The sequence below is a fragment of the Peromyscus californicus genome, unplaced genomic scaffold (assembly GCF_007827085.1).
Source record: "Peromyscus californicus insignis strain IS unplaced genomic scaffold, ASM782708v3 Scaffold_12__1_contigs__length_115047231, whole genome shotgun sequence".
Classification (NCBI taxonomy): Eukaryota; Metazoa; Chordata; class Mammalia; order Rodentia; family Cricetidae; genus Peromyscus; species Peromyscus californicus.
This window is the reverse complement of record NW_026294413.1, coordinates 44,444,174-44,458,851: the sequence shown is the minus strand read 5'-3', so window position 1 is coordinate 44,458,851 and position 14,678 is coordinate 44,444,174. Positions and strand designations below refer to the sequence as shown.

General features: G+C 41.2%; 1 protein-coding gene across 3 annotated transcripts in view; it reads left to right on the top strand.

Moving 5' to 3' along the window:
* Mtrf1 (mitochondrial translation release factor 1) overlaps positions 1-14,678 on the top strand; it is a 32,964-nt gene continuing 18,286 nt past the window's right edge. For 2 of the 3 annotated variants that reach the window (XM_052732655.1, XM_052732653.1), the window contains exons 1-7: positions 1-314; positions 3,476-3,901; positions 5,409-5,500; positions 7,286-7,367; positions 7,550-7,657; positions 10,777-10,949; positions 12,166-12,283. In XM_052732655.1, coding sequence (XP_052588615.1) covers positions 3,484-3,901; positions 5,409-5,500; positions 7,286-7,367; positions 7,550-7,657; positions 10,777-10,949; positions 12,166-12,283 — 991 coding nt within the window. In that variant the 5' untranslated portion in view covers positions 1-314; positions 3,476-3,483. Of the gene's footprint in view, positions 315-1,642; positions 1,755-3,475; positions 3,902-5,408; positions 5,501-7,285; positions 7,368-7,549; positions 7,658-10,776; positions 10,950-12,165; positions 12,284-14,678 lie in introns of all 3 variants that reach the window. The other variant, XM_052732654.1, reaches the window with a different exon arrangement.

The window sequence follows — 14,678 nt, the reverse complement described above, 5'->3', positions numbered from 1 at the left end:
GGTGATCTGCTCCCTTCGCTCCTTCTGGCCATCACACCTCCTGGGCTACAGCTCCAAGTAAGTTCGGCGCGTGGGCTTTCCACAAGAATCTCCTTCTCGCTTCATCATTTCATTCTTGTTTACTGATACGGACACCTAAGAGCGACTATTCTGCAAGAAGCGTCAAAATGGAGGAGGAGCCAAGTACAAACGTAACCCGGAAGCAGTAGCCTGGAAATGAGCGTGTTTGCAGTACCTTGAGCTGAAATGTTGCGGACACAGAAGGTTCAATTATCAGTAAGAAACGAGAACGTCGTTTTTCTTCTTCTACTTAGGTATTCACAATTCTTCTTTAGCCTTAAGAGGACTTTATTCTTTTCCCACTGCCCACTGGGGCTACTTCCGTGTAGAATCGCTCCATAATACTGACGTATACAATATGATTTTCCCATCCCGCTCCTGGCTCCCGTCTAGTGTCACTTTTAACATGCCAGAAACGATGAGTATTATTGTGTTGTGTTGTGGGGATGATGTCGAAGCCTTGCTCTTTCTAGGTTTAGGTAACCTTAGAAAGTAACATTAAGGCTTCTGACCTTGACAGTTACTCATTCCATGGCTGCTCCCAAAGTGGAATTTTTTGTTTTGTTTTGTTTTGTTTTTCGAGACAGGGTTTCTCTGTGTAGCTTTGGGCCTTTCCTGGAACTCGCTTTGTAGACCAGGCTGGCCTCGAACTCACAGAGATCTGCCTGCCTCTGCCTCCCGAGTGCTGGGATTAAAGGCGTGCGCCACCACCGCCCGGCCTCCAAAGTGGAAATTTTAACCAGAACTGTTATTACAAAAATCTGCCATCCCTTTCTTCTTCTCACCGTCCAATGGACACTCCTGATGTATTCACCAGTTCCCGCTGTGACTAACTAATAATTTGTTAAATTTATTAGTAAAACCCAGCAAACGCTGAATATTCTGAATATTTAATTTTTTAAATGATAATGATGTTGGATTTAGTGAGATCAGGGGGGCTTATAAATAAATGGGTAGCCCAGCACAGCAACAACACTTGTAGTAAAGGCTGCTTATGGTAATTTTTTTTGTGCATGTTAGGCAAGTGGTCTACCACTGAACTACAGCCCCAGGCCATTCGGCTACGTTTCAGCCCTTATTTTCAGTTTTAATTTCAGGAGGCAAAACATTTTTCTTAGAAAACTTTGTGTCCCATCTCTTGCTCGATAAAGTCTTAGTATTCTTCTGTTAGCTCCTGATTATCTGAAGGAAGAGCACATAATTTATTGTACATAGCCAATTTCACCTAACCTGTCATTTAGAATAAAATATTTTTGTCTGTTTGAGTACCAGCATGTATGTATGTGCACCACATGCATGCTTGGTGCCCAGGCAGAAGCAAGAAGAGGGTGTCAGTCAGATCAATCTCCTGGAATAGGAGTTACAGGCAGTTGTGAGCCACTGTGCAGGTGCTGACCTTGGTCCTGTGCAAGAGGACAATTTTTTAATTGTCAAAAATCTCTCCAGCTTGGTAGTCTTATGTAACGCTTAAAATTATGAAAATACTGTGTACTGTGTAAAAGACTTGGGAAAGTAGGAAAACTTAAAAGGTACCTGTAAACCACAACCTGGCCTTTTAATATTTAAGGATCTCTTCCTTTAGGTTCTCAGCTAAAAGAGAAGCATCCTCAAGAAGCAATCGCAGGGTTGAGAATGAAAAACCCTGATCTTGGAATAAACAGCCTATGTTATAACACAGGCTCTGCTTCTGTCCAGTGAGTGAAGAGTTGTGATTAAGTTACCTGACTTTCTTTCCCATCTGAATGCCCTGAAATTAAACAGTTAAAACAAAGTGCTTGCCTAGCATGTGGAAGGTCCTGGGGCCCGTCATTATCTCTCTCCCTCCCTCCCCCTCCTCATTCATACACACACACACTTTCTATGATAAAAATAATAATAATAAATCAATTAATCGGTACAGTAAAATTGCCCATTTAAGTTTATCCAGACATGTTGATCTGCATTTGTGATCCAGCATTTGGGAAGCTGAAGCAGGAGGCCCCCAGTTTGAAGCCAGCCTGAGCAATATAGCAAAACCCTTTTATAAACAATTAAACTAGATAATAGTTGACATGTTAATATATTCCTCAAACTTGAGAAATCTATGACTATGAACCACCTAAAGACTGCATCATTATTTTATAACTTTTGTTTTGTTTTTTGAGACAGGGTTTCTCTGTGTAACCTTGGCTGTCCTGGAACTCACTCTGTAGACCAGACTGGCCTTGAACTCAAGTGCTGGCCTCTGCCTCCCAAGTGCTGGAATTTTTTTTTTTTTTTTTTAAGATTTATTTTATTTATCATGTATACGGTGTTTTGTCTGCATGTCAGAAGAGGGCACCAGATCTCATTATAGATGGTTGAGAGCCACCATGTGGTTGCTGGGAATTGACCTCTGGAAGAACAATCAATGTTCTTAACCTCTGAGACATCTCTCCAGTCCCCCAAGTGCCAAGATTAAAGACATGTGCCGCCACCGCCCAGCTATTTTATAGCTTTTATTTTTTATTATTTATTTATTTATTTATTTGGTTTTTCAAGACAGGGTTTCTCTGTATAGTTTTGTGCCTTCCCTGGATCTTGCTCTGTAGACCAGGCTGGCCTCGAACTCACAAAGATCCGCCTGGCTCTGCCTCTGAGTGCTGGGATTAAAGGCGTGCACCGCCGCCGCTGCCGCCGCCACCACCACCCGGCTATTTTATCGCTTTTAAATGTTTGTTTATATACTCATTTAAAGTTAAAACTGCCCTCACCCATTGTGGTGATGTGTTTGTTAGTTATATCCCTACTCGCTTGTCCTAGTGGATTGCATATGTAAGGTTACTCTTTTTGTGTGCATGTGCGCATGTGTGGGGTGTGCATGCCACAGCACAGGTATGCAGGTCAGCAACTTTCAGTAGTCAGGTCCCTCTCTCTGTCGTGTGTGTCCCAGGGATTGAATTCCGAGGCTGTCAGAATTGGCTCTCGGTACTATTCTTCTCTGGGCTATCTTACCATCCCTTCACTTGTTTTAACGTACTGTTATTTAGAGGTTTCAAGAGTTTTCTTTGTAGACTCAGCCTGGTGGCATTTCCCTTTAATCCCACCATTTGGGAGGCAGAGGCAGGCAGATCTCTGAGTTCAAGGCCAGTTTGGTCTACGGAGTGAGTTCTAGGGCAGCCAGAGCTACATAGTGAGACTCATTCTCAAAATGAATAAATAAATAAATAAGTAAAAAAATTTAAAACTATATATATTTATATACATATATACACACACGTACATTTATGCGTGCGTGCGTGTGTGTGTGTGTGTGTGTGTGTCTATCTTTCTGAGTTATTGACTGTCTTTGGAGCTAAATGAGGCCATGAACTAAAGGTTTCTCTGAAACTCCAAGTTTTATTATAGCATATATCTTTGGAGTTGCTCTTTTCAAACTGTACATCTTACATTACAGCTGCTGAGATGAGTCGTCACCTGTGTATGTGGCTTTTGCGGCATCCATCTCTTAATGTTTGCCCCCAGAGACGCATCTTCCTCTGTTGTCAGCCGTTTAGACAGGTCAGTCTTGATACAAGGCTGTGGAATTTCAGACAAAACAAGAGTCACGTTCTCCATCAGCTATTAAATAAGAGTTGGCCCAGGGGCTTCTGTCATCAAGATACAAAGATGCTTTGGAAACATAAAGCCCTACAGAAGTATATGGAAGACCTGAATAAAGAGTACCAAACCCTTGACCAGCGTTTGCAGGAGATCCCTGAGAGTGAAGGAGACCGAAGGGCGTTGCACAGAAGGCATGCTGAGTTGGCGCCACTGGCTGCTGTTTATCAAGAAATTCAGGAGGCCAAACAAGCCATTGAAGAGTTAGAGTCGATGTGTAAAAGTAGGTAAATGATGTCTGTGTGTGTAGAAGTGTGTAACTGAACTTTGAACTCTGTCTTTTAAAAAGCCTGCAGAGAATAAGCTCAAGACTTGGCAAGAGAAGGACTGTATCCTCACTCGGTGTTTGACACATTTCAGTTGCTCAGGATCTGGTAAGAGTCCAGGTTCTTTATGGTACTTAGCAAGAGGTTTAGAGTATGAGAGACTTGGTATCATCATCGTAAGTTAATTTACTGAGCACTGTTCTTCATACAGGAATACAGAATGATAGTTCCTCTCTCATTCAGGGCTTGTATGGTGTGATATGAGAGAATACATGTTATTGATGATGTGATCCCTAGTCTACTAAAGAAATACACAGGGATAGATGGAAGCTGCCTGTTGACACTACATATTGTAAGAACCTCAAAGAAAGCTTTGTATTTAGTTGTAATATCTACTTTCTGTTTTGTTTGGATATTGTTAATAACATGGTGACCTTTGCTATACTTAGGGCCAGGCCTCACCCAAATCCCCCAGAATGTTTATGCCACAGTCTCCCTCCCTAGACCTTTATCTTTAACTTTGTTTCTCAGTCAATAGAACCCATGATTAGAGGAGATACCACATGTACTTTATAGCCTGCTAACTCCTACGTTATCTGCATGATCACGTGATCGAGACCCTTAAGCTATAGAACCCATGTTATTTTGTAAGATGTACTTATGCGTGTTTTGCAAAAAGAGTATTGATATAGTCATGCCTTAAGCTTTATTGTCCACATGGGATTGGGATAATTGTTACCAGGAAACTTTTTTCCCAGAATTGTACTGTAGCTAGTGTTTTCCTCTCTGGGCTCCACCAAGCCTTGGCAGTCCCATAGCCCACTTATAAAGTAAACATACAGACGTTTATATTATTTAAACTGCTCGGCCATTAGCTCAGGCCTACCATTGTCTAGCTCTTACTCTTATACTCAGCCCATTTCTATTAATCTATACTTTGCCACGTATTCTGTGGCTTTACCTGCTGTCTTTACATGATGCTTCCTGGAAGGCAGGCTGGCGTTTCCTCCTCTTTGCCTTCCTGTTCTCTCAATTCTCCTCTCTGCTAGTCCCGCCTATACTTCCTGCCTGGCTACTGGCCAATCAGTGTTTTATTTATCAACCAATCATCCATAGCATTGTACTGTACTTAAATATGACTAAAATAAACTGGCCTGGTACCAGACTCCAGAAGTTGAACCAGCCTGGCTAACTTAGTCAAGCTGAACCAGGTTTCCTTCTTGCTTCTCTCAGTTTGTTTCTCCATCAGCTGTAGTATTCACAGGGACACCCCCTCACCTCCCCCATAGGGTTTTAGGAGGCTGAGGCAAGAAGACAAGGAGGTCAAGGCCAGCCTGAACTACATAATGAGACTCTATCTCAAGACAAACAAAAAACTTTGTAGATATTGGTGAGGTAGTTATTTAATACTTTCTCTGTAAGAATTTTTAAAGAATTTACTATTCTCCTTGTTGCTGGTTTTAGGTCTAAATAAACAAGATGAAAAGCAGTTGCAAGAACTTGTATCAGAAGAAAGGCAAATCATTGATCAGAAGATCAACACACTGTATAGTGAGGTATGTTTCAGGCAGCATACTAATCCTAATAGAGCTAATATGAAGGAATAGTATTTTTTCTAGATTATGTTTTGATGCTCAAAATAACTTCCCCTAACAGTGTTCTTTTAACACAGTGGGTAATTAAGCTATACTTAGTACAGTTTGCTGAAGGATAATTGGAAGAGAAATTGAGGTGTTAGTGAATGGGGTCTTCTGTAGGGAGAGAAAATTCATAGCAGAGTCTATTGACTTGTTAGACAGGAAAACGTAATACTGTGGTAAGGAAATTTAGGAGACCAATGAGATGGCTCAGCAGATGGTCTGTGTACACCTGACCTAACAACCTGAGTTCTAATGTATCAGACAAGACGACAGGAGAGAACTAACTCCCTTGAGTTGTCTTCTGACATCCATATGGAATGGATTTATCCACACAGATAAAAATATAAATGGGTAAAATCTTAAAAATAAATGTAGTCACCATGGGGAGAAGTCAGATGGTTTTAAGTGTTGGAAGTGAATAGGTAGGTTCATGGTGACGGTCAGATTGAAAACTTGCATGCTGAATATGATGGAGTGAATCTAAGTGTAGCACCAGCTAGTTAGCACAGGTCTTTAGTGGGGACTGTGGCATGCTGGGGACTCTCAGGCTTCATGATACTGTATCCGCTGTAGCTGATACTCTAGATTTTATAAAAGGGAAAATTCTGCAAAGTAGCCTCTTTTCTTCTAGTTCAGCAGGTGGTTTGTTTTTTTTTTCTGAGACAGGGGTTCTCTCTGTAGCTTTGCGCCTTTCCTGGAACTCGCTTTGTAGACCAGGCTGGCCTCGAACTCACAGAGATCCTCCCGGCTCTGCTGGGATGAAAGGCGTGCGCCACCACCGCCAGGCGGTGGCTTGTTTTTAAAGACAATGAAGACATAGTGCCGTGTACCATGTTTCCCTCGGTGGTAGCCATCATCATTGTCCCTCCAACTTTCTTACTGTGGATCCAGTTTCTGGGGACTTAGAGGGGTGTCTAGAGAGATCACCTAGTGAACTACAGGCAAAACATGTCTAACATTCTCTCCCACAGACTGTCATTTCTAGCAGAGATGGAGTGTTTCAGAAGTTGGCAGTAGGGAGGAGAGTCATAACGTGTAGGTACTTTTTTAGTTTGATTTGAAAGAACTTTTAATAACCAGGAGGTTGTTTTCCTATTCTTCCTAAGAGGAAAACTCTTTACTAGGAGGAAGTCAGGACCCCACCCCACCCCCACCCTTTTTTTCTTGTTACATGTGAGAAACTATTTGAATCTTATCTTGAGTCCTCTTAACATAGTCTTTAAACAAAATGACCCCACCAAGAATGCAAGGTGTGGCATGGTGCTGACCAGCATTTATGACAGGGGAGACTATGTAATTACTTGTTAAAAGTCTTCATTTGGAGTAAATGAAGATTTCAAAGCCTTGCTTCATTCATCAGATGAAAGATGCTACTGTTTAGAACTAATTTAAGAGGCAAAATTTGAACAAAGTTGAATGGAACACTCTGAACTTTGATCTTAATTAACTTCATTTTAGAAAATTAGGATAATCTGATAACATTGCAGAAAATACTCAGACAAGTAACTTCATTGTTATGTGAATTGATTATCTAATCAGGTTATTTAAGATCTGGTTTTATGACTTACCTTCTTGGGATATTACATGGTTTTGTTAATTATTGACTTCTAAAATATACTTTGAGGGCTTTGATTTAACTTGAAGTGATAATATACCAGGGAAAATAAACACATTAGTGATTGCATTTCCCATCTTTTCCAGCTTCTGGAGCATCTAGTGCCAAAGGAGAAACACGACAGAAGTGACGTTATTTTAGAAGTGACATCTGGGAGAACTACTGGAGGTCAGTAACATCAGCTTATTGTAGATGCATTTTAAAAACAGAATTTTACTTGGTTTGACATCACTGTACTTGAAAAGCCCATTGCATGTGTTTAGTTTTGGAAATATTTCCTGAGTGCTTTTATCTAAGGATGCGCCCTTTAATATTTGTGCTTACTGAATATTTTGTGTATTTTCTTTTAGGTGATATCTGTCAACAGTTTACTAGAGAAATATTTGATATGTACCAGAATTATTCATACTACAAACACTGGAAATTTGAGCTGCTGAATTACACACCAGCAGATTATGGTAAGCATAAATTGAAGACTTTGTCTATTAGAAGTGCTAAAACTTATTTTACTTGTAATGCTGGGACTAAAGGTGTGCGCTACCACATCTGGCCTACAGTAAAGTTCTTAACTAAATCGAAGAGATCAGGAAGGGAACTGTGCTCCTAAGAAGGAATATGTAAATTAAAGAAAAAACTCCTGTGGAAACTAGATTATCTACCTCTCCTAAACTAAAGCAAAGAACCAGGCATGCTGGTCCACATCTTTAATTCCAGTACCCAGGAGACAGAGAAAGGCAAATCTCTGTGAGTTTGAGGCTAGCCTGGTCTACATATCAAATTCTAGGTGAGGCAGAGCTATATAGTAAGACCATGTCTCAATAAGTAAAAGATTAAAAAAATAAAAATAAAAACTTTAAAAACTATTAAAAAAAACACCTTTATAAAATACAATTGAGGGGCTGGAGAGATGGCTCAGTTGTTAAGAGCACTTACTACTCTATAAAATACAGTGTGGGTGATGCTGGAGAGATAGTTCAGTAGTTAAGAGCACTAGTTGTCTTTCAGAGGACGGGGTTCAATTCTCAGCACCCACATGGAGATTCACAATTTACAACCATCTGTAACTCCAGTCCCAGAGGATCGACACCTTCTTCTGGCTTCTAAGAGCACCAGGCATGCACATAATACACAGACAGACATAAAGACAAAATACACAGGTACATAAGATTTTTAAATTTTAAAAATAATAGTACTAATAAAATACAATTGGAAGATGACCTTTAGAAAAGGATTAATTAAGGTAAACAGCAGAGGGAAATGGAAATTAATATGCTGCATTAGTAAACTGTGATTGGTACAGATTGGGAAGTCCAGCAATGTACCTTCATTACCTTACTCTAGACCAGTGGTTCTCAACCTTCCTAATGCTGTGACCCTTTAATACGGTTCCTCATGTTGTGGTGACCCCAACCATAAAATTATTTTCATTGCTACTTCATAACTGCAATTTTGCTACTGTTAAGAATTGTAAATATCTGTGTTTTCCAATGGTCTTAGGCGAAACCCATGAAACAGTTGTTTGATCCCCAAATGGGTTGTGACCCACAGGTTGAGACCTACCACTGTAGGGTGTATCAACTTTTCAGCCACCTTTTGAAATTTATGTAGCAGGAATCTTGTTAGCCTTTTCTTCCAGAAGATGGCATATTAGTCCAGGAGAGCCAGTGGATGATCTGTTTCACAGCTAAATGTCAGCATTTATTTAATGCTCTAAATATGCTTCTGTTTTCCCCTGCAAAAATCTCTTGATAAGTAGATTGAACTAAAAAATATGTCATATGCCTACACATTCCTTAAGACCCCTCAATGCTCAGGTAATCAGTTGAATAAATAGTTCCTCTATCTGTATAGCGCCATAGATGTAGATGATGGTGGTGGTGGTGATGATGATGATGGTGATGATTTACAAATAAGGGAACCGGTCTGGAGAGATGGCTCAGCCATTAAAGGCTAGGCTCACAACCAAAAATACAAATAAGAGAGCCAAAGCTTGGACTAGTTATGTAAGCTAGCTGACTGCATATGGCTAGGAAGAAAGGAATTTAATTGAAACTCAGTCAGCCTGATACTGGCTCTATTCATTTATACAGGAAAAGTTGTAGGAGTCTCCAGTTACATAAATTCAAGTGTTTGATTTAGGATAAAGTACAGGGTAGCTAGGGAATGGTGCTACCCACCTTCAGGCCAGGTCTCCCTACATCAGTTAAGGCAATCAAGATAATCACCTACACATATGCCTACAGTCCAGTCTGATCTGCACAGTCCTTCATTGAGACTCTCTTCCTAGTGATTCTAGGTTGTGTCAAGTTGACACTTTAATCATCACAGTGAGTTACCCATGGTCACTTTCTACTTTCTTCAATTTACACACACTAGTGGACAGATGATATCATATAAAAACGTGAACATTCCCATTCAGTGTGTTAAGGTTGTACTGTAAAAGATACCCAGGAACTGAAACAGAGTGAAGCCATGACAAATTTAAATTTCCTATCTCAAATTCACACTCTTAAAATTATTTCCCTTGCGAGGCATGGCGGCACACACCTTTAATCCCAGCACTCAGCAGGCACGAGCAGGTGAATTTCTGAGTTTGAGACCAGCCTGGTCTACATAGTAAGTTCCAGGATAACCATGTCTATGTAGTGAGACCTAAAGAGAAAGAAAAAAAAAAAGATAAAAAGAAAGAAATGAAAAAAGAAAAAAAAAGTCTTCTTATATCATAAAAAAAAATTAAAAACTGTTAGATAAGAAGCTAAAGCCAAAGCACTAAGATGTTTTGTATGTGTGAGAATATTTCCACATCACAGGTAAGTATTAACTTTTTTTTTTTTTTTGGTTTTTCGAGACAGGGTTTCTCTGTGTAGCTTTGCGCCTTTCCTGGAACTCACTTGGTAGTCCAGGCTGGCCTCGAACTCACAGAGATCCGCCTGGCTCTGCCTCCCGAGTGCTGGGATTAAAGGCGTGCGCCGTGCGCCACCACCGCCCGGCCCAAGTATTAACTTTTAATTCTTGAAACTTAGAAGGGCTAAAGATATTCAATAGTATGAAATTATGTTATGGAGCGTTTTCTAATGTATGGCACATATTTGCCTAAAAATTTACAGGTAACTGAATGCAGAAAATGTCCCAGTAGTCCATTTTTCTTAATGGTATTTTTCTTAATATTATAAAAGTAAAAGTTGCTCTTTATAGAAAAGTTTGAATCCAAAAAGTACAAGCCAGATGTAATCCCAGCATTCCAGAGGCTGAAGCAGTATTGTGAGTTTAAGGCCAGCCTGGGCTACATAGCAAAACCCTATCTCAAAAAAAAAAAAAAAAAAAAAAAAAAAAGGTACAAAGAGTAAAATATAAAATGCACTATTTATTATTCACCTCCCCAGAGATAACCACAAGTAATATCTTTTATGTTTTGTTTTACATATTAATATATTCTACATTGGACAGTATAGCTGATATCTATTTCAGGTTCCCACTTCAGGTGCTATATGCACAGTCAGGCCTTAGATTACGGATAGCTACAAGCCCAGTCTCTTTCCAAGTAGACTGCACTAGTATTTATGAACCTTTTCTCTAGGTGGACTGCATCATGCAGCTGCCCGCATTTCCGGTGACAGTGTCTATAAGCATTTGAAGTATGAAGGTGGAATCCACAGAGTTCAGCGAATCCCAGAGGTGGGCCTGTCATCAAGGATGCAGCGTATTCACACAGGAACGATGTCAGTTATTGTCCTTCCTCAGCCCGATGAGGTAACTTCACCAGGGCCCAGGGAAACTGGCTCCGTGGGATGTATATTGTGCTGAGAAACCCTAGAAGGAAAGTCTGTTTTCTTGGTTGACAATTGAACTTAATAGTCTTTATTGAGAATCTTTAACTCGGGCTGGAGAGATGGCCCAGCCATTAAAGGCTAGGCTCACAACCAAAAATATAAGAGAATCTTTAACTCTTCCCCAGGTAAATCAGCCTTATTATCCCTATAACGTTTTGTTTATTTTCTTTCATTTAAAAAAGAAGTCACAGGGACTGTCGAGATAACTTACTAGCTAAAAGTACTTGTTGCCAAGCCTGATGACCTGAGTTTAATCCCTGGAATCCACATGGTGGAAGGAGAGAATTAACTCCCACAAGTTGTCCTCTGACTTCCACAAGTATGCCATGGCACACACATGCTGTTGTGCACACACACACACACACACACACACACACACACACATAAATATAATAAATAAATAAACAAAAACAGCAACAATTTACTTTCACAATCATAGAGGCGTATGGTCCAATATCAAGGTGACAGCATAATCTTAATCGCTCTGAAGGGATAGTATCCTTTGTGCTTCCAGCTTTAAGAAGCTCCTGGTGTTCTTTTGGTTTGAAGATGGACAGCTCTAGCCTCTACTTTGAATTCATGTGGTCTTCTCTACACAGGGAACTCTGGGTCTTGTCAGGACACTTAGGATTGTATTTAGAATCTATCCAGATAATCTAGTATGGTCTTTTAAAAAAAAGTTTTTATTTACATTTACATATTTGTGTGTCTGTATGTGAGTGAGCACATGTGTCCCATAGCTTGCATATGGAGGTCAGAGGACAACTCATGGAGTCGATTCTCTCCTACTATGTGGGTCCCAGGAGTGGAGTTCAAGTCTTCGGCCTCAGCAGCAAATGCCTTTATCTGCGGAACCATCTCACCAGCCCTGTACTCTTCTTCTGAACTCAGTTATGTCTTCTCAGATCTGCTTTTCAAATAAAGTTCAAGGAATTAAAATGTGGCCCACCAGTAAACACACTCAAACAAAGGGGAAGGGACACACAGAGAGAAATAGGTCATTTATGGTTCTTTCTTTGGTATCATTTCTTTTTCTTTATGTTTTTAATTAATGGTTTCATAAATATTTAGTTTACTTGAAAAATCTCAGAATAAATTATCTGTGGAATTTAATGATGCTATATATTTTGTCCTAGGTAGATGTGAAAGTGGATCCCAGGGACCTACGAATAGACACATTTCGATCCAAAGGAGCAGGAGGGCAGCATGTTAACACAACAGACAGTGCTGTGAGGCTTGTCCACATCCCCACAGGTGAGCAAGTCCTTTGCTTTTGTCTTAGTTACTTTCTATTGCTGTGATAGGACACCATGACCAAGGCAACTTATAAAAGAAAGTGTTTGATTTAGGCTCATGGCATCAGAGGGTCAGAGTCCATGACCATCATGGCTGGGAGCATGGCAGCAGGCAGCAGGCAGCAGGCATGGCACTGGAGCAGTAGCTGGGAGCTCGTGTCTTGATCCACAAGCACAAGGCAGAGAGCTAACTGAATGGTGTGGGCTTTGAAACCTTAAAACCCACCCAGTGACACCCCTGCCCAATCAGGCCACACCTCCTAATCCTTTCCAAACAGTTCCACCAACTGAGAACAAGTATTATATATTAGAATAGATTTACAGGTCTTTGCACAAAACTTTTAAGGATAGCAATGGCATTGTGGCTCTGTTTTCTCCTTCCGTTTGGAAACAGTTCCTCCCTTGAAGGATGCAGGCGCAAGCATATCTGTCCAGGAAAGTGCTTGGGTATGCTGGACAGCCGTGCTCCATGAGCTGTGCTCCATGAGCCGTGCTCAGTTCTGAAGGGAACAGATATAGCATGGACATGCCATTGCTGTGGATCCTGTCTCATCTTGTAGATGAATTGCTAGTGCCATGAGGCTCTGCTGCCCTCAATATTGGCCACTTGGTCACCTTGATAAATTGTACGCTTTCTTTTTAATTTGTTAAGGTGATTTTAAATACATTGGTTCACAATAGGGATACATTCTGAGAAATGCATCATTACACAGTTTTACCACTGGGTGAAATTATAAATGATCACAAACTAAGATAACTCTTGCTGGTAATAAGATTTTATAGGACAACTATTGTATGTGCAGACTGTCATTGGCCAAGTTGTTATGTAGTGTATAAGCATCATTTTTGGGACTAAAACAATTTTTCTTTTTAAATTTTCATTTCTTTTTAAGTTACTAATGAAAGTAATAATTGTGTGTGTGTCTGTGTCTGTGTCTGTGTATGCAGGTATGCATGTCTCTTCATGCATGAAGGCCAGAAGGAGTCTGTCTGATCCTAAAGAGCTGGAATTACAGGTGTTTGCGGGACACCTGGCTCGTTATATGGGTGCTAGGATCCAAACTCTGGTCCTAACGCTTGATGAGCAAGCACTGAAGCGGGATTCTAATTAGTCTTGACAAAAAACCCGGAGTCGGATAGTGAGGGTGAAAGCTGAAAGATCAGAGAAGCAGAGCAGTCCTGCTCTGAGCCCTTACCTCTAAGGAATCTCAGAAGGAATGGGAGGGTGAACCTGTCTCGTCTCTACGAATCCTCAAACAGCATGGGCACCAAGATCCTGTCTCCATTTGCCTTATACTCCTGTCTCTACCTCCCTAGTGCTGGGATCAGAGGCAGGAGTGTTGTGCCCAGATCGTGACCCACAGAGAGGCCACCAAAGACGAGCATGCCGGAATGCAAAAGCAAGGTTTAATTCTGGGATATCCAAAAGCAATACAAGCCTAGGCAGGGACTTTGTCCAATGCACCCAACGGAGTGGAGGCTGGAGGAAGCGCCCACCTATCTGCAAGCTCAGTTTTTAAAGGGAAAAATCACAAGGTTACATCGTTTAGGGGTGCTAGTACGGGTACAATTCTGATTGGCTCGCTTCTAGGGGCTTTCTAGAAATCATGGTGTAATCTTACTTCTAAGGGAGTGGTTGCCCGCCACCATTTCTCATTGGCTGCCCTCAGGTGGGGGCATTTTTATGGTCAGTTACCCTGAAAACCAGGGAGAGGACATTCCATAGTCCGGCAGGTATTACCTTGTGATCATCTTGTGACTCTGTACTTTTACACTTCCTGGTTTCTGGAATCTGAACTGACTGGTTTCAGTAACTAATGGCCTATTCCCAAAAGGAGAAATCTTAGGCCTTAATTTTAGGGTGAAAGCATTTTGGTCTTATTTCTAAGATGGCTCATTTTGGTCTCACAGAGATCCCTAGTGCTGGGATCAGAAGCAGGAGATCCCAAGTGCTGGGATCAGAGGCAGGAGATCCCAAGTGCTGGGATCAGAGGCAGGAGATCCCAAGTGCTGGGATCAGAGGCAGGAGATCCCAAGTGCTGGGATCAGAGGCAGGAGATCCTAAGTGCTGGGATTAAAGGGATGAGATCCCAAGTGCTGGGATCAGAGGTGTGAGCCACCAGCCCTGTTTCTCTTTTAGACTGGTTCAATCTCATATAGCCCAGGGTGGCCTTGAACTCCTGATCTTCCTGCTTCCTCCTCCCAAGTGCTGGAATTAAAGGTGTGTGCCACTGCCTGGCCTCTATGGTTAACTAGTGGCTAGCTCCGCCCTCTGATCTCCAGGCAAGCTTTATTTGTCAGAACACACACAATTGGAGAGAGCACAAACTGTTCTTGCAGAGGACTGGAGTGCA